Source organism: Anguilla anguilla, chromosome 8 (genome assembly GCF_013347855.1).
Source record: "Anguilla anguilla isolate fAngAng1 chromosome 8, fAngAng1.pri, whole genome shotgun sequence".
Taxonomy (NCBI): Eukaryota; Metazoa; Chordata; class Actinopteri; order Anguilliformes; family Anguillidae; genus Anguilla; species Anguilla anguilla.
In genome coordinates this window covers 21,864,382-21,885,626 of record NC_049208.1, presented here as the reverse complement: position 1 = coordinate 21,885,626, position 21,245 = coordinate 21,864,382, and the positions used below count along the sequence as shown (strand labels likewise).

Below are 21,245 nucleotides of genomic sequence, written 5' to 3'. Positions count from 1 at the left end.
TAATAGCTGGAGATGTCCTGAATATGAAAAAGTATCCATAAACTGTGAAATGCAGTGTACAGTTAAGCAAGGGCACTCAGTAGCTTGCCCGAAATACCAGGTATTTGTTTCATTACTTCTTCCTGGACTGAAAACAGTAAATGATATGAACACAGAATATTTCACAGATGGACATCAAAAGTTTGACATGTTTCCTCTGGCAGTGCTTCTTCTGTGCAGTTTGTATTGTCTTTGCTTTTGCTATTTGAAAACGAGTGTCCTTCCACGCTGCCAAAACTATCTTTGGGTTCAGGCAGTGTAAAAAGTAAATAAATAAACAGGTGGCACAATGTTAACGCACAATGTTCTCACAGAAAACATATTCACTTAACAAATAGAGAACCCCATAAATAAGTTATATATTTACAGGGTTCTCTATTATAATATATACATATATGTATATATATATATATATATATATATATATATATATATATATATATATATATATATATATATATATATATATATATATATATACACACACACATACACATTTGTTTTGAGGTGCCATGAAACCCAGCATTATGATTTCACCTCCAATAGTACCGTTAAAAGTTATGACTGCTATTTAGCAGTGCTAATAAATCATGACTAAATGCATACTCAGTCAAGCCAGCTGAAAGCAGAAAAGCAGAGAGGGCCCATTAATTTGGCTAACATAAATTTGTATTTGTTCAGAAAAGCCTGAAGTGAGGCCTTATGTGGTAGCCAGGTAATAGCAGAAGGTTTTCTTCTTACTGCATTAATCTTTTTAATGTTGAAATTAAGATATTTTTATTTAATGTAATTGCTCCCAAGAACTGGTCAAGATTAGGATGTTGCATAATGTTAAATTATTGCAGAGGGTTTTGAATGAAAGATATAATATTGAAAAGAATCAAAACATTTCAGAAGAAGAGAAGAAAATATTCCCTGTAGTCTACATGTCCACAAACCCATAATATCGGTAGTATCATAATGGTTGAAGAGTAATTTCTTAGTTTATGGTTAAAAAAATGTGGGGACTTTTGTATTACATATTCTGTAAAATGATTTAAAAATGAAAAAGCTGTCCCTGCAGTATTAAAGTCCATTTTAGGGGGGCCATTGTCATGGAACCTGTGACCTATGACATCACTAGATGCATTCCTTTGTGATGTCATCACAGGTCTGCATACAATGAGCTTATGCTGTAAAATGGATTTCAGTCTGCAGGTTCTACTGGCCACTGCAAGTATACCAGCAGTCAATTCTGGCTGATATCGGCATCGATTAATTAATGTCTGCAACCCTGGCACAGTCCAAAATCAACCCTGTGGTTACATTGAGCACAAGAAGCATAACTAAAAAAACAAACAATTTCTTTCTCTCCTCCCTTCCTACCTTCAAACCATTCACATCCATCCCCCCTTCTTCCTCATCCTTCCTTTCGATACTCAATGAAATTCAAACACGCAATTGTTCTGAATGTCACCCGTCCTGCTGACAAACTCATCTCTGCTCCCATCTCCTGGTTCTTACTGCTCACATTGGTCTGTGGGTGTATCTCTTTCATTTCTTTTTACATTCACTTGGCCTTGGTGTTTTCCACTGCTTATCACTGTGCCCTTCCCTTGTGCACTGATTGTGACTTGCCCGATTCATGACATGTAATTTTCCATTCATTTCTTTCTCTCCTTTCCACCCCCTGTCTCTCCTGTCATTTTTGATCATCATCTGGTTCTAACACCCCCCCCCCCCCCCCCCCCCCACATTGCTTGTTCACTGCATACTGTCTGCCGCCTCCATACTGTCACTACCTCTCCGTCATTACCCCCTCCCCTAACACTTTGAACTTTTGACCCCGTCCCCCCTCCCCCCCCCCCTCCCCGCTCTTCTTTTGCAGAGTACCTGTGACACACTCCGGAGTCACTCGGACAGTCTCGGATTCACGCCGAACATGTTACCTCGTCACCCGACTCTAGGCAACTTCGAAGAGTTTGCCTGTTGACGACATAAAGCCGGGGCGGGGGGGTTGGTTTGGGTGGTGGGGAGGGGTGGTCCAGGGGGAACCGGGGGTCGACATCAAACTGTGACAGTAATTATACATATTATGAAAAAAGAAATTATGATGAAATATTTAAATAGCGAAAAACCTATCAAAGCCTGAATAGAATTAGAAAAAATAATACCATTCAAATAAACAAAAACTTCCAAACCGAACTCAGGTTGAACTGAAATCTTCAGCCATCACTTATCCGCCATTTGTTTCTGTCGTTAATCCTGTGGAATCAGAAATCATGTTCATGCTCACTCTTGCAGAGTAATTCCACGTGCAGTTAAAAAAGTACAGCACTCCTGGGACAATGAAACAGGCCAACCACGGACGACCCTGCCGCAGCTGTTCTGTATTTGCCAGTTTTTTTGTTTGAGGATAAAAGATTCAACTGAGGATCACTCGCGAGGAACTGTTTTCCTTGCTGGATATGTGGTAGGAGAGGAAGAAAACACACAAAGACTCCTGTCCTTGGCTCCTACAGGTGGAACAGCACTCCAAGGAGAGCACTTGACCAGGCCTTTTATCCTCAGCAGTTATTGAAGTCTATTACTGCACCTTTATGAAGCCAGTCTTTGAGTTGGTGATCTCTATCTGACTGTTTGAAGTCAGACAGCACCTATACCTGAAGCTTATGTCTTATGGGTGGGGCACACAGAAGCCATGCCAGTTTTGGAAAGGTTCCATTTCAGAAGTGTAACATATCCCGAACAGTCCATCTGCTCTGAATTCAAGAAGTAGATTTAACAAAATCTTTGGTCAAAAAAGTTGAGCATGTTTGGCTTAGTAATGGTTCCTCAGTTTGTAAGAGGAGAGAGTAAGTGGCCACAGGTTGTCATTTGTACTTGGTAAATGGGTCATGTGATATGAGATTACATAAGCAGTGGATACACTGTGGGAAGGTTTCTGTCTGTGGCTATAGTTTAGCACCTTGGAGGCCTGACTGGAAATTATTTGCTCCTTTTGTACACACCAATGACATCACTTTGCCCTCACAAAATCACCAACATCACCTCGCCATCATTGTCGGGATATTGAATTTTAAGTCATTTTTAGATGTACAGGCACATAGTCCTTCTGAAAGCTCAACTGGTCATATCTTTCACTTGCTGTTGCTGATTAATGTGATTGAGGGGACTGGCTATACATACCACTTTGCCAGGCAATTTGGCTACCGTTCTCGGTCTGAAAGGATGCCAGGCTTATACAAAGTCATATTGAAAATAAGCAACAGAAGGAAGCGTTGCACTGGTCTCACACAGATTATGAAGAATTATGTTTTTTTATTTATTATTACTTCATGAGAACATTTTATGGCAATACTGGTGTATTGGTCAGTGAGTGCTCAGGATTTGAAAGCTGTGGATGATGAGAAGACCAGATCAGTGACAAAATTCTATAGAAAGTGTGTCTAAAACTCAAGAATGGGCACCATGTTGAAATCTGCAGGTGGGCATTTTTGTGTTCTCATGCTTCCATTTTGTTTGTGTTATCTGATGTTGTCATCAGCAGGCAGTTGAATATTTGCTTGGATATACATGAAGCCAACTCCTGAACAGCAGATCATTATGAAGCAGACACTCTCCAAATGTTACTTGAGCATGTTACCTTCAGCAGTCACTTCTGATCTGTTTTCAGATGTTCCAAAACCATTTTTGGCTCATTTATACAGATATCTGCATTTTGAAATTTAATTAATTCACGCATCTCATATGTACTTGTGTGTGTGCATGTGTAAGGACTGTGTAGGTTTTAAGTAAGGTTCTTGACATGCAGGGCAAAGACCTCTGAGCACTCACAAGCTGAGTAAATCCCCCTTTGCAACATCTTGTCTCCCATTGAATGGCTAAAAACAAGTGCTTTGTGGTGCCTTTCTCACTCACTGGACAGCCTCTGCTGCAAGCACAGTGGCATTCTTAGCAGGAACACATTTTCTGTAAGCTTTTGGGTGATTGGTCAACCCAGAAGTTTGACAACTGCAGCCACCTATCACTGTGAATGTTAGAGTGACCGAAAGGCACTACCCACCAGCTCTATTACTGTGAAGGTTGTGTGATAGATGTGCAAAGACATTGTCTCATTTTTTTCACAATTATTGATGTAAAAGGTCTGTGTTGATGGAGGATAATGTTGATATAACTGGCAGATCTGTGGTGTTCATGTGCCCAGGACAGGATATTACTCTTAAGTACATAGCTAATTGTGTAAATACCAAACCATTTTTTCCACTTTTAGTGTTTTTATACATGTACAGTAATTGTCCTAAATCAGTAATACAGAGACTCTAGAGAAGCGCTGAGAAGCAGGAAGTTTCCACACCTGCCAACGATCAGACAAGAAGATCTGATTCTATTCTAAGTCTGTTAAAAAAAATGTAATACTGCCTTTCACTGGAGCATGCTTTGCAAGAGCTGTTTTGAACGTTACATTCATTTTAATTGGCATAAAGGGTGGTGGTGTCTAAAAATTAAATCCAGGGGGTAGTGTTGTGTGACCCACAGCAGGCTTTCATAAATCAGTCTTAGTGTTTATCAGTATCTAAACAAACACAGTACATCAAAACAAATACTTTGCCCACTTTATTTTCAAATATTTTTGTCTTTTTAACAAAAAACTTAAGTGATTTCAAACTCCAATTAAATCTACATAATACACACAATATATATACAATCAACTGTGGATAGTGTTTTAAATGGCAAACCCCATGCACTTGTAATGACTATATCTTAATTTCGGTATTTTAAGGAAAATATTACAGTATTTGAACAAAAACATTCAGAAAAAAGTGTAGCAATAGATTTTAAATTTAAAAATAGATCAAGTTTTTTTTTTTTTTTAAATCATGGAAATATATCACAGGTCAAATATACAATTATGATCTAATAAGGTTTTAGCTAGTATGTTGCTTTCCATTTAAAACAAAGGGGCATTAAAAAAAAATTTTTAAAAGCTTGTTTGTGAACTTTTGAACAAAACAGTCAGGACAGAAAACAGTCAAAGGTTTAAGGATGCATGTCACTATGTTTGCTGGGAGAAACAGACCCATAAACGTTAAAATATTAATACCACTCAGTAGCAGGGCTACTTTAAATTCAGACTTGATAAGGCATACTAGCTACATACACTCACTGCTCTCAATTTCTGCTTTATGGGATAAACATTTTGGAAGCCCAAAATAACTTTAGTAGCCCTTGCTGATCTTGAATTCTCTGTTGAGAACTTTATTTCTGTCAAAGAAAAATGTTTATTAAATGATTAATGGACTTTCCCTATAGTACAAAACCACCATATCACAAAAAACAAATACATTCAGACTCTTGTGCTTGATTATATTATGAGTATAATTCAGGACTGAATAAGACTAAAGTAGGGGAAAGATGCCCGAAGCCACATTAAATATCTTAAATATATTAAAAATATCTTAAGTTTAAAATTTTTAAAAAAAAATCTCATGGAAAATATCAAACAAATCAACTGAACATATTATGTCCTCACCATGTTTTTGATCTCAGAACCAGGTTTTAGAGAGACAACTATGTTGTTCTTAGATCTATGAAACCCTTGATTCCTTGTCCAGTGGAGTATTGGGTTGGCAGTGTTATATTTGTGTTAAGCTATGTTTAGGTGACTTCCCAGTCTCCCACACATCTTTGAATCAGACTAAATTAGTTGCACACCATCTAAAACACAGATTAAAAATTGTTATTGGACACATCATACGTTGGCAGGACTGGAAAAGCAGAAAACAGACCACTCAGCTAAAGAAAGACTGCCATTTATTTTCCACTGTTGCTGAAATGCAATGATATATATTGACATAGTGTTACAATTTCAGTAGTAGATTTGTCCATTTATAAATAACCCAGATGTGGACTTAAGTGTCTTCCAGTCTATGTGGGACATTTACTTCCTTGAAATTCTGACATTAAGATACAAAGAACTGATTGTCTGATCTCACAACAGGCAAACAATGATCCGATTAATGGATTGGATATGGTATTGTAAAAAGATTATTTGACTTAAAATGTATTTATGGCCATTGTTTTATTTTGCTGCATTGTTATATGAATATGAACAGCTGTTGGATTCAACAGAATTCTAGTGTATGTAACAAGAACACAGTGCACTGTGTGATGTGTAACTGACCCCATGTATTAAATAAGTAGTAATTTAACAATTTGATTATGTACCCATCTTTGTATCAATCAACTCATTTTGTTGTCCATTTATCCATTTGCTACATAATGCTAACAATCCTCCACTCAACTCCAACTGAATGTCAAACCATGAACTGTTAATATCACCATCTCTGTAAATAAGAATTATTAGGGTGTGGACAATGATCGTAAAAATGACCGTCAAATTTATGCAGGCAGGTTCGACATTAAGTGATGGTACTTATCTTCATGACTGTTTACCTGTGTGTACTCTGCTGTTGTTAAAACAAAGCCTCTGATGTGTAGACCTTCTCTTCGGGAAACGGCTCAACCTCATGTTCCGCTTGTGAGGGTGTCGTGCTGAACTTTCCACTTCATTTCTTGGTTCCACATGTGCGCTTAAGCTTAGCCTCAAACCCCAAGCCTAAAAAAACTCATGCAGCTCAATCAGTCAGAATGTGTAAAATAAATGGAAGTGCGACATCCCTGTTTCGTGATTGTAATTCGGTAACGGAGAGCAAAACCATGTACTCAGTGTGCAAGATGTCGCTCTGGAAATCTAATTCTGGGAGGAATTCTGGAACATTCTGGCATCTATTTAGCACGGCTTGACAATTTATAAGGTTTATTTTATTGTTAAGTAATGAATGTGCTGCTCTGTGGGTAACAACAGATTATCTAAAAATATATTCTAGAATTTATTTCAGCATTTTATTTTGCCAGAAGGCTGACCACATTTTCACCATTGATCTGAATTTCATTCAGAATGCTGTTCCGATAAGCACACAGTATACCACTTGTAGTAATGAAAATGTACTAGAAGTGTTACCGGGAAATAATATGGATGTTGCCATATTCCTAACATTGTTTTCTAGAGGATTATGTGGCCACGGTCAATATATATTTATACTGCCAAGGAAAGTTTACAGTTTGGAGGCTAAAAGTAAGTAGGAGGGGTGGGTTTAAAGAAAGAGGAGGAAAATCTCTATAAACATTTAATCTCAGGAGTACATACCTGAGGGTATGGTGCATACCAGACCTGAAGTGTACACATTTGTCCTAACTTCATTTTAAGTGTGTTGCGTCATAGGCCCTTTTTCAGTCTACCCACAATGTGATTTGTTCTGAACTTTTTGTAAAGTATGTAAGCGATTATTTACTTTTTCTCCTTTACACAAGTTCAGTGATCGCCTAAATGAACAAAGCAAAACAGTGCAAGAAAAGACTACACAGAGCAAAGTGGTTACGAGGCTAATAGCCACAAAGCACACTGCAGTTAGACTGAACCTTGCCCATGGTCTCCTCTTTCAGTTTACGCCCCTTACCTGATCTCCCACCCTCCTTCCCGCTGGCCAATCACAGAATGGCAACAGAACCCCGAGTGAGGATAAATGGAGGATTTAAAAAGCCAAATCTATCAACAGGGCAAAAGATTGTCATTTTAAAATCCACCAACCAACAAAGTGAGAGCAAAATCCTGGTTGTATATTCACACAAATGTTTTCAATGGATTTTTACAACTTAATTTCAGCCTACTAGTAGACAGTAGTGTAGCTCAGTCAGAAGTACTCTAATCTTACAGCTCAAAGTCCAGTGCGTATTGTTGTGGTCCCTACCTCTCTGCTCCTCCTTGCATGCTCATTGCGTGCCCCTGGTGTCTCATGTACCCCTGTGTATACCCTGCTATGTTTGAGAACATATTCAAGTATATACCTACTAGTATCATTATAGTACCTGGAAGCCAGATGAAGCAAGCCACAAGCTCCTTGCAACCTTAAGCCTAAAAACGCTCTATTGTGGAGCTCTTTCAAATAGTCACCAGTCATAAATAGTCAAATAGTCATAAATTATAACATTATCATAACCTAGTCATAACATACACATTTCAGAGACTGACAATTACCACCTAAGAAAAAGGTTTGTAGCTTGTGAAAGCTATGCAGGTAGCACTGTTTGTTGGAGCACAATCCAGTAAAGTACGATTAAGACCTATTTTATACCTCACCTTGTTATACTGTTTTGACACCCCCCTCCCCAACTCACAAATTTTTGACTTGTATGCAAACAGCTATAATTAATGAGAAAATGCAGTTCGAACACATTGTTGATAAACAAATTAAGTGCACAAGTCAATGGTTTCAATCAAGGCTAGCCATGATATATTTTACCATCCTCAGTGATGAATCTCTGAGCCTGGGTTTTTTTAAATTATGTATAATATGTATTTTTTCTGGGTTTGAAGGGTTGTCCAATTGTCCATGTACCAGGCAATGAGGGCTGTAGCCATCTGACTCAAAATTTGAAACTAGCGAATTAAAAGTAGGTAATTTAGAGGCCTTTGTGTAGGTGTTTCAGATTCAGAGCAGCCTTGCCACAATATACCACAAACACATTAAGCGTGATTTACAAGACCTTCAACATATGCAAAACCTTTTAGCTCATGCGAAATCAATAACACAACCAATGATTGGTGCATAACAAATACCATGATCAATCAGTGGTCATGTTATTGGGTTTGCATGTGCTAAAACATCTGTAAATGATTAAAGGTCTTAGCAAATTGGGCCCCTTCTTCTTCTCTTGAGATTGCCTTGTTTGCATCAATTGATAAAAAACTACGCAAACTGAGAACTAAAAAACTGATTTTAACCCTGAGAAGTTTCAATTTAAAACCTTTAATTTTCATATAGGTGAACAAGCTGCCAAATGGAAAGGGGTATTTTATACAAAACTAAAATAAAATAACTTTTCAACAGTCACTAATTTGTTTCAGAAATGCATGAATGGATTCTCTTTGATGCATACATGCAATCTTTTATGCACGTGTATTTTTTGTTTCAAATCCTATTCATTTCTGTCCATTTAAAACTTAATTTCAATGAATAGATGCCTAGGGGACCAAGGCTTGGTTCATCTGACTCCATTTACTGTATAAATATATTCAGTAAATAACTACCTGCATATTTTGTGAATGAATTAAGACCTGACATATACATCAAATAAAGAACCCTTCTCTTAGCCACGTGTCTTGTATTTCTTCATAGAAGGTCAGCATACCACAATGACCCTACATTCTGTCACTTCCAAGGATCGGATATGGACAGTCAGGTTACTGGCTCAGCAAAAACACAATCGGGGGGTGTCAATTTGATGAAAAAAAGGGTTAAATTGCATGGCTTGGAGTTTGTCTCTAATTTATTAAATATTTAATGAAGTACAATGTTTATGTATAGACCACAGAAATGGCATCACTGACAGTGAGAGGAAACAGACTGGATTAAATGGAAAGAAACATTCACCATCATTCCAAAGTTTCACTGATGTGTCGTCATGAAGTAGAAAAGGTTTGCAGTCCTACATGTCAGAACTGGATTTTCTTTTTATGTTTTTCACAGCCAGGAATGATATACCCTTCATGGACCAATAGTCCACTTGTCAAATTATCAATCAATGCTTCGAACACCAGACTGAAAACATACACGTGCCACAAATTATAGTGTCATAACTCCAAACCGTTCCTACCCAATCATTTCATCATTTGCTATAAGCAGAGTCAGATCTAGACTATTCTTATGTGATGTAGGGTTTGTTAAAATCCAAGGGTTCAATACCTTCCACAGAACAAATACAAACCAAATACAAATGAATGTCCATGGTTTAGCTTAGCAATTTGGCTTACTTGGCAACTACCACAGAAGGTGCCAGGTCTGTTAGTGACTAGCATGTCAAATGACAACATAATACAGTAGTCCAATTCAAAACATTCTTTTGAAACCTTCATGTACTTTCCCTAATGTGAAACAGCATGACCCATTTGCCAATCATAATGATAAAATTCTCAAAATAATTTTTAAAAATGAAATAAAAAAACCTGATGTTATGCAGGCTCAATGTAGTGCTTACCAGATTTATTAATTTGTTCATAATGGCTTTCCAATAGATGTAATGTTTTCATTTTGAAAGACTAATAGACCTATTCTCAAAACATTTTGCATCTATTTGAATCAATGCAGGCAAACAGCCAATCAAATACCATTCTAAACAACTGGAATCATTTTAAGTAGAAACTACTTTTGAAACAATACTGCAAATGCAGATGAAGCATCCTGGCAAACATCGGATGGAAAAAAATACACCTTTCATAACCAACATGAGCGGCTAATTGTGTATTAAGTAACAGGTTGTTTTTTTAATTACTTTATAGCATGGATAAAACAGTAACACTGGTTCATTCACACAAGTTACACACCAAACATGAAATACCCGTTAGTGAACTATTGCTGCACAGAATGTTTCATACTCTGTATAACGTTCACTGAATTTGAAGGATTGATTGTTTCTCAAATTTGCTCAAATGTATTGTGAAAACATTACATTTTTTGCAATGAGGAGCAATTTTTTTTTTTTCATCCATTGCGGTAGCAGTTTCAACATAAAGACAACAATTCAATAATACCAGATAACAGCAACAACAAAAAAGTATTTAAAAAAACGTCTGAATTAATTATGGTCCACTCTTCAAAAAAATATTCAATACCAACAGTGGCTGAGTAGGACACCTCCACCTTCAGTGTTCAACCGACTTATAAGCAAGTCATTAAAAAAAAAAAAAAAAAAAGGAAAAAAGCTACAAATGTTGCCCTTAAGATACTGAAAGTGCATTACAATAAAAATGGGTTCTAATATGGAGGACTAGAAGCCTGTACAATTACAATACGCCAAGATAAATAACATCTTTTTCCATTAAATTACACAAATCTCAAATGCATTTTAGTAAGTGGTAAAAGGCATATTTGTACGGCACCAAACTGAAAGCTGTAACGATTCCGAATTCCCATTGCTGAGTAACGGTTTGGTTGAAATTGGCTTCTGGAGTGTGCAGCATTGTGCTTCTAAACTGTCTTGTTTTTTTCATCATCAGTGTGAGAAATTTAGTCCATTACCATCTTACCATCTTCTGCTATCTAACCTAAAAATGCTAAGAAGTGATGAGAAAAAAAAAAAGAAAAAAAAAAGTACAGCACGTAAATTGCCAGACATTTCTGCGGCGGGGGTTTCATCAATGATTCAAAATGTCTGATTTAATCAAGTTCACCCTTGTGGAGACAAAATGGCTCAGTGTTGGTACTGGGTTGTCGTCATTAAGGCGATTTGGAGCCCCCGCTGGGCCTCGCTTTACTTATTGCCATCAAGCCGTGCTGTGTGGAAGGAGGGCCCATGTTGTGTGAGGGGATGGCCGCCGTTACCTCGACCGTAAAGCAAAAGCCCCCTGATGCAAGCAGTAGACAGAAAGAGAGATGAATGGCAGAAAACCTAAAGTCCCGCGAGGACTGCGTTCCTGATGCCCGGTGGATGTGTATAGAGGGGGGGGAGCAGTACCCTGTTTGGGTTGTGACCGTTTGGTTGGATGTGAAAGGACGGGGGCAGCCAAGGAGAGCCCGGCGGGCGGGGGTAGCCAAACGTCTATGGGGGGCAGAAGTCGGCGAAGTAGGGGTGCTGTAAGGCTTCCTCTGCCGAGATACGCTGGACTGGATTGCACTTCAACAGATTCTGACGAAACACAAGATTGAGAAGAGGGTGCGGGTCAGCGCAACACGAAAACCCACATGTGAATGGATGAGTTAGATCAGGCATAGGCAGCCCTTTTCCTGGACTGCCAGAGATAGTCCCAGTTTTTGCTACATCCAAACCTGCAAAAACACCTGAAAGCAGGTGACCATGTGCTAGAGACTCTCAGCGTTCAACAAGCCATCTGCCAAAAAAATTAGTAACTGAAAACAGCCAAAGCATATTTCCACCATTTTCATTAGTAGGACCACAATAAATAAATAAATAAATAAATAAAGTTCCATATCGGTCACTGCTCTAGAAGTTGACAATGACACTGATGCACAAACTCGGGAAAACAGTTTGACAAAGTATTGTGACTCCTGAGAAAGCTTAGAAGATTGTATGTGAATTTGCCTGCGATGCTTCAACACCCACCTGCAGCAGGTCCCGCCCTGTGGCACTAAGCTTAGGAACAACATTCACCAGTGAAGTCGTGGCTGGATACATGGGGTACGGCTGTGAGGAGGAAGAGAAACTCATCAAGAACAGCACACAGCATTTAAAGGGAAACTAGTCATTCCTACAATTTCCTATAACACAATTGAATCCTATATAGCTTTTTAAAAAAATAAAAAACCAGATTTTCAACTTAGTGTAGAGCCCTGTACACTCGCATAATCCAGCAAGTTTGGCTGTTGCGGAAATAAATTACAAAGGACTGAAAAATTGTGACACTTCTTTAAATTCCTTCCTCAAATTTGAGAACATAGTGAACTGGGATAAGGCTGAATTGAAGCCTGAAATCCTATATTTGGAATGTACCGATATCCAGTATCACCATATTGTACATTAAATTGGAGGAAAGATATGGTATCCTCATTAAAGATATACTTCATAAAAATGAAACATATAGCCTATGGCAGCCCAAGTGCTCATTTCAGAAATACTTCCGACAGAAGAACACATTAGCACTTTTATGACCTGTACTACAGCTGCTATCTTCCTGGCATGACTCCCTTAAAGCAAGATAGGGTTTTTTTGGGAAGGGGTGGGGGGGTGGGGGGGTGGGGGGGGTGGGGGGGGTGGGGGGGGGGGGGAGTGGGGGCTGGGTTGATGAGGAGGAAATTCATCTTTAAAGTTTTATGTATGTTTTGCCCCTATTTAAATGTTAGTTCATCTATATATAATCACCAATAACTACACAGTGCCATAAAAACCAGCTACTTTCAAGTGATATTTAATTTCCTAGGGTTTCTTTTTAATTGGTCCAGTTACAGTCTATGATTTTGATTGACCCAGACAGTTTTTTTGTGCAAGGGAGGATATTCTTGATGAGAATTTTTACTGATTTTTTACGGGTGAGGACCAGTCTGCTTAGTGGTGGGTACGGGGGCATTCAGACATTGTGGTTTAAAGCCATGAAAATGTGCTTCGAGTAACTCGAAAAAGCTTGAATGGCATCATTACGTTTTCAGAGTTTCTACCAGGGTTTGACATTTACACAGACAGCCAAATTAGAATGATCAAGGAGTCATGGGTTGTCTGGCTGCCTGTCTTGGCAATCAATCCTCTGCAAAAACAAATGCAACTATTTGTTTAAAATACTATCAACAAAGACTATGTCCTTGCTGCCAAACAGTTTCCCTCTAATAAACAGTATAAACATTATAGTTCACCCTGCACTAAACTACATCTGCCACACTAAGCTATTTCCTTCTTGGTTATCAAGCAACACAAGCTCTTCTCTTCCAAGGATCAGTACAGTTATGTTGATATAGGAAGCCATGCCACAATTTCCTTCGGGGGCCAATGTTGCACGTGCTAATTCCAACAGAAAATAAGAGGAAATCTTTTTTTGAAGAATAATCAGGTAATATACATGCGCTTAACCTCTGGAGGCGTAATGTTGCTGTGCAGGCTGCTTTTGAGTGACTTGAAATGTATTTTCTCTCTTTAGACTGCAAGTCCCAAGTGTCCCCATACCAGTCATTGTGAAGCTGCCAGGTTCTAAATGTTCAAAACATGCTAAAACTGAAAAACCATTTTAAGAAATGATAACTTTGCTATTTAAAATGTTTTTTTCCCCTTTTTTTTAATTTCCAAGTATGCTTAATGTGTGCTTCAATGGTGCATGTGAGAACTAGTTAATAGTTTCAATTTCAAAAGCAGCCCAGAGTGGGCTTAAAAATGACCTGTTTTGAAACAGAAAGAAATTCCTTATGCAGCTATATATGATTAGAGGTTCAATGATGGCATCATCCCTTATAAATCTCAGCATACAGCCAGCTGCATCTCTTGCCCAAACACTTTCTGTTATTACTGGAAGGCCCTGAAATACAATCATGAGTCGACTAATCGAATTATCAACAACAGGTTGATAATAACAGCCACCATCATACTCATAATACTGATACCTTATAATCAGGGAGTTTGGTCATAGTTTGCCACTGCTCCTCAGTTGGGGTTCCCAACAATGTAGCATAGAATTAAGGAAACATCAGTTGGGGTTAGAATGACTGGATGAATTATATTTGTAATAATTGTATTTTTCCTAACATAACTAATTTTATATTAAATAGCTAATGCTGTAATTTATATGGGTGGGGGCCTGGGCATGAGGAATGAGTTCTGCCTGAGCTTTCTCTCAGAAGTAATAAATCTACCCTTATTAACCTTATTTAGGAACCAGTAAAACGTAATGAGTATGACTCTCTAATGCTTAAGGTAAAGAGGAATGACGTGACACGAATGATATTAATCCTGCCAATCCATGGGATTGTGGACATACATCATGTTGTGTGAACGGGCTCCCTTTCTGCAGAATAAAGGACACCTTTCATTCAGTTCCTGCATTGTACTTTTTTCCACCAGTCTTACACATTCAATAACAGAATAATAACTAGATAATACTAACAGTTACTGGGAGGGCCCCATTTAAATTATGTTCACAAACAATTCAAAGGATATCGGAAGATCCTCTTCAACTGGTCATCGACATCATTTCCTGGAAATAGGGGTCTTCCAGCATTTGCCAGCTCTGCGCATAAAAAGCAAATAAAACCAAAAAGATTATTAGTGCATTCTGGTTAGCCATACAACTGAAAGGGTGCAATTTCCACTACCAATCCACAGAACGCAAAGATGCTGGGCTCTTTGGTAGCAGTTCAGCATCAGGGAATTGTCGGAGTAAACCGACAGATGATGATGATGTGGCAACCTCTCAAGACCTGACCATGTCTCACCACACCGCAATAAGGTGGAGTGGTAATATAAAGATACGATACCAATGAAACACGATACCATTGGAACCCAGGAAAAAGGTCTGGTTGGTCATAGCTAGCTTTTATCCTTGATTTATTTTCTTACTTAACTGTTGTTTAATCGGGAAGATCAACTCAGGTTTCTTTTTCAGAGTTATTTCATCATGGGTGCAGAGCCAGTTTGACCATAGGACCAGAACACTGACCAGAAGGGATGACACCCCTTCTATTTGTAAAAAGCACTTAGATGAGCGTGGTAAGTCAGGCTTTGGTTTAATTTATCCTCTGAAAAATAGTGCCAAAACTGCCGTGGAGTTTTGGATTTACCTGGTTGAGGGGGCAGGCTGACCTCTACGGGCAGATCTTCCAGCAGCAACCTGGTGTCTCATACAAGTAATATCTGAGCCCTGCCCCATATACATGCAGCAGTTGAAAATGAGAAGCCAATTATGACCTTATCAGGTTTTTTTGTCTTTCATGCTAAAACCCAGGGATCAGGTCCAATTACTCACTGACTGTTTGAAAGCAAAAATTAATTGCAAGCTTCAATCAAACGCAGCCAATTTATTACAGCCAAGTTAAATGACTTACATATTGTTCAGAATGGACAAAGAGCTCTGGAGTGATAATACACACAACTGTATGTATTATATAATAAATAGTAAACTTGGCATTTAAAATAAACAATATTCACCACTGTTTGACAGCAAAGATTAGGAGCAGTACTATGCACAGACGGAGATGGTGAGAACGTACCAGCGAATATGCAGCCTGCAGACCACATGTCAATAGAGGTAGAGTACAGCTTGGCGCCAAACAGCACATCCGGCGGCCTGTACCACAACGTCACCACCTGTGGCGGAGAAACAAAACGTTACTCCTTCAACAGTCCTGTCACTACGAACATTTGACACAATCGTCACGTGCACCTGCAGACAGGACCCTTTGCTCTGGGGACAGAATACATCATTTAATAAGGCACGTCTTCCTGTGAAAAATAAGTAACTACAAGAGTTCCATGAACACAGTGCTGGGAGGTTGTTGGCGACAGTGAATTGCCGTTTGCCAGGGAAATTTTGTGGGACTTACCTCGGCGGAGTAACACCTCACCGGAATGCCAAAGGCCCGCGCCAACCCAAAATCAGCCAGCTTCAGCTCACCGTTCTGAGAGAGAAAAACGACCACACAGCCAGAGAGGAAGTTACAGACGGCCGAGAACACTGAGGGGCAGGTCTGCAAAGTGCCGATTGCCTAGCATCCAAATGGGAATGAGCCAGTACACGGCACAGGCTTTAACGGAGTTTTACAACCTCAAGCTGTACTGTGCTGTAAAGCTCCAGTTTTAACTGTTATGCCCGGCTCATTCATACTAAGAAAGAAACCATTTCTGTTTCTATCTTAATAAAGGCAGTGTGGCATAATGATTAGGGAACTGGTCTTGTGCCCAGATGTAGTGGTCTCTCTCTCCAGCACAAGGGGAGCAGGACTCAGTTACGAGGGCTCCAACACCATGATTAATGCCAAAAAAAACGACTGGCTTTAATGCAGCACCCTCTCCGTAATTTGTCTAGATCCAAACTGTAATTAACTGCAGTGAAAAATCAGCAGTCTTGCTTCACTTTTCTTTACGCGCGTCATAAAAGCTCTCCCAACACACCTACAGAAATGCCCGCAATGAAGCCTGGAAGCACGGTGAAGGCTTTAAATCAGGGATAGACCACTCTAATCCTGAATGGCCAATTTGTACTGTATGCTGGTCTTTCTTTCCACCAATTACTCTGGCTAAACGAGCTAACTGGCTGTATACACCAACGCTGGTTCACTTGCAGATCAGATCACAGGAAAACGTTTCATATAGGGATACAACAACAGTCTTTGGCTGTCATTCACGCGCTTATCAAGAAATGTAGATAAATGTCAGGTGGCGTAACTGTTAGGGCTAATTATATAGCCTAATTAGGGCCAGTAGTGTGCATGAAAACCAGAAACAAATACGGCCCTCATTGCCCATCTCTGCTTTAAATCAGAAGAAAGCATTCTTAGGATTGCACTGCATGGGTTTTCTTTCTGACAAACCGGAGTCAGAGTGAGCACTTCGACCCAGTTATGAAATTTAGGATCACCACTGCTGAAACCTACGGCTGGTGCTGCATTACCCCACTTGTTTTTTTCTTGCCAGTGTGCTCAGATGTTTTAAACTACAGAATGCAACTGCGAGACACACAGCACAGTGTTAATTGCGCTTCTGTAGATTGTGATGGTGGCCGGGTCTCTGCAGTCTGATTAAACGCATTGTGTTCCTAGCGGATTAAAAATGCCACAGTGCTTTTCCTTCCAATGAGGACTTTCAGCTTCACACTCACTGGAAATGTATTTATCCTTTTCTTTACACTTTTGTTTTTCATGCAAAGAAAACGACAACAGCAGCAGCTGTAATCACTGAAAATCTGCCTCACATTATCGCTATTATTATGGATTCCAGACCTCAGCGATTGCTCAGCCACTCCAAAAAAGAAATTTAAATGAAATTAAAAAAGTGAATACATAAAAACATCTCCCCTCCACTCACTCGGTTGATGAGGAGGTTCTGCGGTTTAAGATCCCTGTGCAGCACGTTCCGACTGTGACAGAAGCCCAGTCCTTTCAACAGCTGGTACATGAATGACTGCAGAGAGAGAGGAGAGATATTGGTAATGGAAAGCAATAGTCAATTACTGTACTGAACTCAATAAGGTCGCCTTATTCTAGAGACTGCATGGAAAATCCTATTTACAGATAACAGCAGTGTGCTTGCTGTTCCCTTCATTATATTCATAATTGTGGCCGTTGAGCTGGCGTATTTTACAGTTGCCTTGTGTTGGGCTTGGTGTCAATGAAAACACACATTTAATTAGCTTTATCATTCAACACTGGTGCAAAAAGGTCTCTTCACAGATGCAAGACAAAATAGTTTTGAAGGCAATGGAATTGCAGAGATGAGAATCCCCTAATCTGACAACCAGCCCTGTTACAGTTGTCATGTTTTAATATTAAAAATAATCAAACTGAAAAAGAGGGAAATTAGAATCTGACTTGCCTTCACTGTCTCGGGATCCAAGTCACCATTGCAGCTGTCAAAATATTTCTTCAAATCCTGTGGAAATAATGAGTACTTTTTTTTTAAATCCTGCATTCAGATCATTTCAAAATAAACATTGATGCCTCTACATTAAACTGCTTTGACAATAAACACTGTTCTACAATACGTGACATACAACAAAATGCTTGCATAGCTGACATACTGCGCAAGATAATGTGTATTTTCTTTTTAAAATCTGCTCAGCAAATGCACCAATCCACTGTGACTAATATGCCATGTATTACATTGTGCATTCCACTTACACACTAGGATACTTAATAAAGCAATCAAAGTTAAATGTATTGCTTATGGGTACAACAGCACTGCCCCATTAGGAATTTTGAGCCTGCAGCATTCTCATAACAGTTACGTGGTTCCCTACTCACTAATCCACAGTACATTATCTATTAGGCTACATGAGGCAATGAAAATTAATTACGAAGGTTTTTTAGAACTCAGCGGTACTGTATAAGAACACTGTTCTAGCTGGATGTAGGAACCTGTGCCACTCATTACAAGTCCAGCGCCCCAGCCACTAAATCACATAGTTGCCTTCACCAGCATCACTGTAACTGGCTTGTAATTTATTTCTCAGGTTAAATTGTGGGCAAATGTCAAATCACATCGATACAGCACTGCAATAACTTTCAGAAATTATTCAGAATAACACAGCCATCCGCAAAGAAGTGTGCACAGGCTAGAGTCTTCAGTTCAGCTCAAATCTGCAATGGTTGTGTAGCCATGAAGCTTTACCGCAGTATCCATACAGAGTGCTTTGGCAATATTTCCTGGAGGTATTGATATGACACTGTGGGAAGAGGAAGTGGGAAGGCACCACATGCGATCAAACAGATGGCCCGACCTCCATTTCACCCGCACTCCTTACCTGATCACAGTACTCAAACACTAATGTTAACTTCTTGTCACTGTGTAGAACATCGTGCAGCCTGAGAGAAAAGACAAACATGAAATGATCACAATCATTTTGCAGGAAGGCCAAAGTATAAATGATGCAAACCCCATCCTGCTTAGGCCTGGAAAAAAAAATCATAATACCAAAGTAGCTTTGCCCTGTTAGATTCATATGTTGTGTTTTTGCTTGAGTCCTTCACTGCATGCTTATTTCAAATGATTAAAGTAAACTTATTTGCAGGTGGCTGAAGCACCATCAGTTTAATCGGTACAGACAACAGATTAATAAAATGCCAAGTACTCACCCAAAGACAAAAAGTGCAAAATATAACAGGTCTACTAAAGCCACATATTTATATGCACAATATCATGCTATATTTGTATAAAGTCCCCTTCTGATCACCAAATAAAACATTGGCATGAGAGCAGCCTTCACAGACGTACCTGACTATATTTTTATGCTTAAGTTCTTTTAACAAGCAGATTTCCCGCAATGCTGAACTTGGAACTCCCTATAAAAGAGAAGCACGAGATAATGTGAATACAAATATTTATTGCCCCTTTACTTAATTTCTTTTTCTTGCAAAACTGTATCACCACATACCTCGTCGTCATCATCTAATCTGACTCTCTTGAGAGCTACAATCTCATGAGTTTCTCTGTTTTTTGCTTTGAAGACTGTTCCGTAAGTCCCTGCATGAAGACAAAAACAGGATCATAATAAAATCAAAATTAATGCAATGAACAATGTATGCGGTGGCTATATCGATGCAGCGATTCGCTCTTCAAAGAGTTAACCTTTCGTGCTTCATTTGAGGACACTCCGTGTGTTATTCACAGTAACAACATGATGACACTATGCATGCATGCCCCGGCTATCCATCTACTAGAAGCTAACGGTGGCTACTATTCAACCCAAGTAAGTTAGCAGTGTGGCCACTGCGTTGGTTGGCGAGGCAGTATGATAAAAGATCAGTATCAAGATCAGGTCCAGGCTATACACAAAATGCCTATGACATTTCATTGGAAACATTATTAGCTGACTTATTAATGTCAGGGCGTTATTCTACATGGCTACATGAATAAAGCCCGTGAACCTTTATTAAATCAGCTTTCACGTCACCTGTAACATATTATGATGATGCCTAGCAAGCTAATCAGCTAATTTTAGCTAGCTAGCGTGAGAAAAGTAAAATTTATTTCGCTGGGTAGCCAGCTAGCTATCGAACTATTACCTAGTAATAGCTATCTCTATTAACTAACAATTTCAATGCAGTTAACCTAAACAACTGGCATAGTTAACGTTATTTAACGTAAACTTAATTCCTAAACCCGTAGTCTAGGAACCTTATCTTAATTAAAGCTAGCTACAACACTAGCTTTACAACCTACGTTAGCAGTAGTCTACAACAATACTGGGCATTTGCTAGCTAGCTGGCTAGGTGACATCGATGGCTAAACCTCTATCGAATCGGTAGGCGATATGTAGCTCCCGTTACTGGCAGGCTAACTCTTAGCTCATACTTAAATTAGCTAGCTGTTAGCCGACTAGCTAATGTTACCCATCTAGCTACCTAGCCAGAGAGATAACGTAAACAAAGCAGCTGACAGCCCAGGCACACTATGTGGTTCCTTGCAATTAGCTTGTTCGCTAAAAATGCATTCGCATCAGAAAGGCAACAATATAGTGGATGCGTATTTTCTGGCCAGCAAAGACAACCGAATGAGGCGTCGTCAAGAAACCACAGCACCTAATAGCTTTGTACTCGACATCCGAGGCTTACGGAGTTAAAATAGGCCAGACATTCAGCCACAGTCACAACTGCGACTGAATGCATCCCCTCCTCCCATACAAAAACGCAAAAATACCTAAATAAATGAATGAGCCAGCTACACACTTACCCTCTCCAATCTTCTCAAGCTTCTCATATTTCTGCATGTTTTGCTACGGCAGCTAGCGAGCTAGCTACTGTTTTTTTTTTTTAATCCTACGATATTAGGATATAATTCTAACGTTCAATGCAATGCGTTAGGCCACCTATCGGCCGAATGTAGCACGGCTACATTCCTTCAATGACGTAGTCAGCCAACAAGCGTTAAATGACAGCAAAGGCCCACAATAAGCCATGCTTCCAACGCATAATTTACCCAAAAAGGGAAAGATAATTTAAAAAAAACTTTCCCTCGTTTTT

General features: G+C 39.2%; 2 protein-coding genes across 8 annotated transcripts in view; one reads left to right on the top strand and one right to left on the bottom strand.

The window, feature by feature from the left end:
• asic1c (acid-sensing (proton-gated) ion channel 1c) overlaps positions 1 to 9,231 on the top strand; it is a 326,109-nt gene extending 316,878 nt beyond the window's left edge. For all 7 annotated transcript variants that reach the window (XM_035429639.1, XM_035429638.1, XM_035429640.1 and 4 more), the window contains one exon: positions 1,907 to 9,231. In XM_035429639.1, the coding sequence (XP_035285530.1) occupies positions 1,907 to 1,985 (79 nt within the window). In that variant the 3' untranslated portion in view covers positions 1,986 to 9,231. The remainder of the gene's footprint in view (positions 1 to 1,906) is intronic.
• Positions 9,232 to 9,390: 159 nt separating this feature from the next.
• Positions 9,391 to 21,119, bottom strand: cdk5 (cyclin-dependent kinase 5). Its single transcript, XM_035429641.1, has 12 exons — positions 20,956 to 21,119; positions 19,658 to 19,746; positions 19,498 to 19,565; positions 19,028 to 19,088; positions 18,100 to 18,156; positions 17,593 to 17,688; positions 16,113 to 16,187; positions 15,780 to 15,876; positions 14,731 to 14,800; positions 14,178 to 14,238; positions 12,199 to 12,279; positions 9,391 to 11,763 (listed from the first exon to the last, which is right to left on the bottom strand). The coding sequence occupies exons 1-12, from the start codon at positions 20,990 to 20,992 to the stop codon at positions 11,677 to 11,679; spliced, it is 879 nt and encodes a 292-aa protein (XP_035285532.1). The 5' UTR covers positions 20,993 to 21,119; the 3' UTR covers positions 9,391 to 11,676.
• Between the last annotated feature and the right edge of the window lie 126 nt (positions 21,120 to 21,245).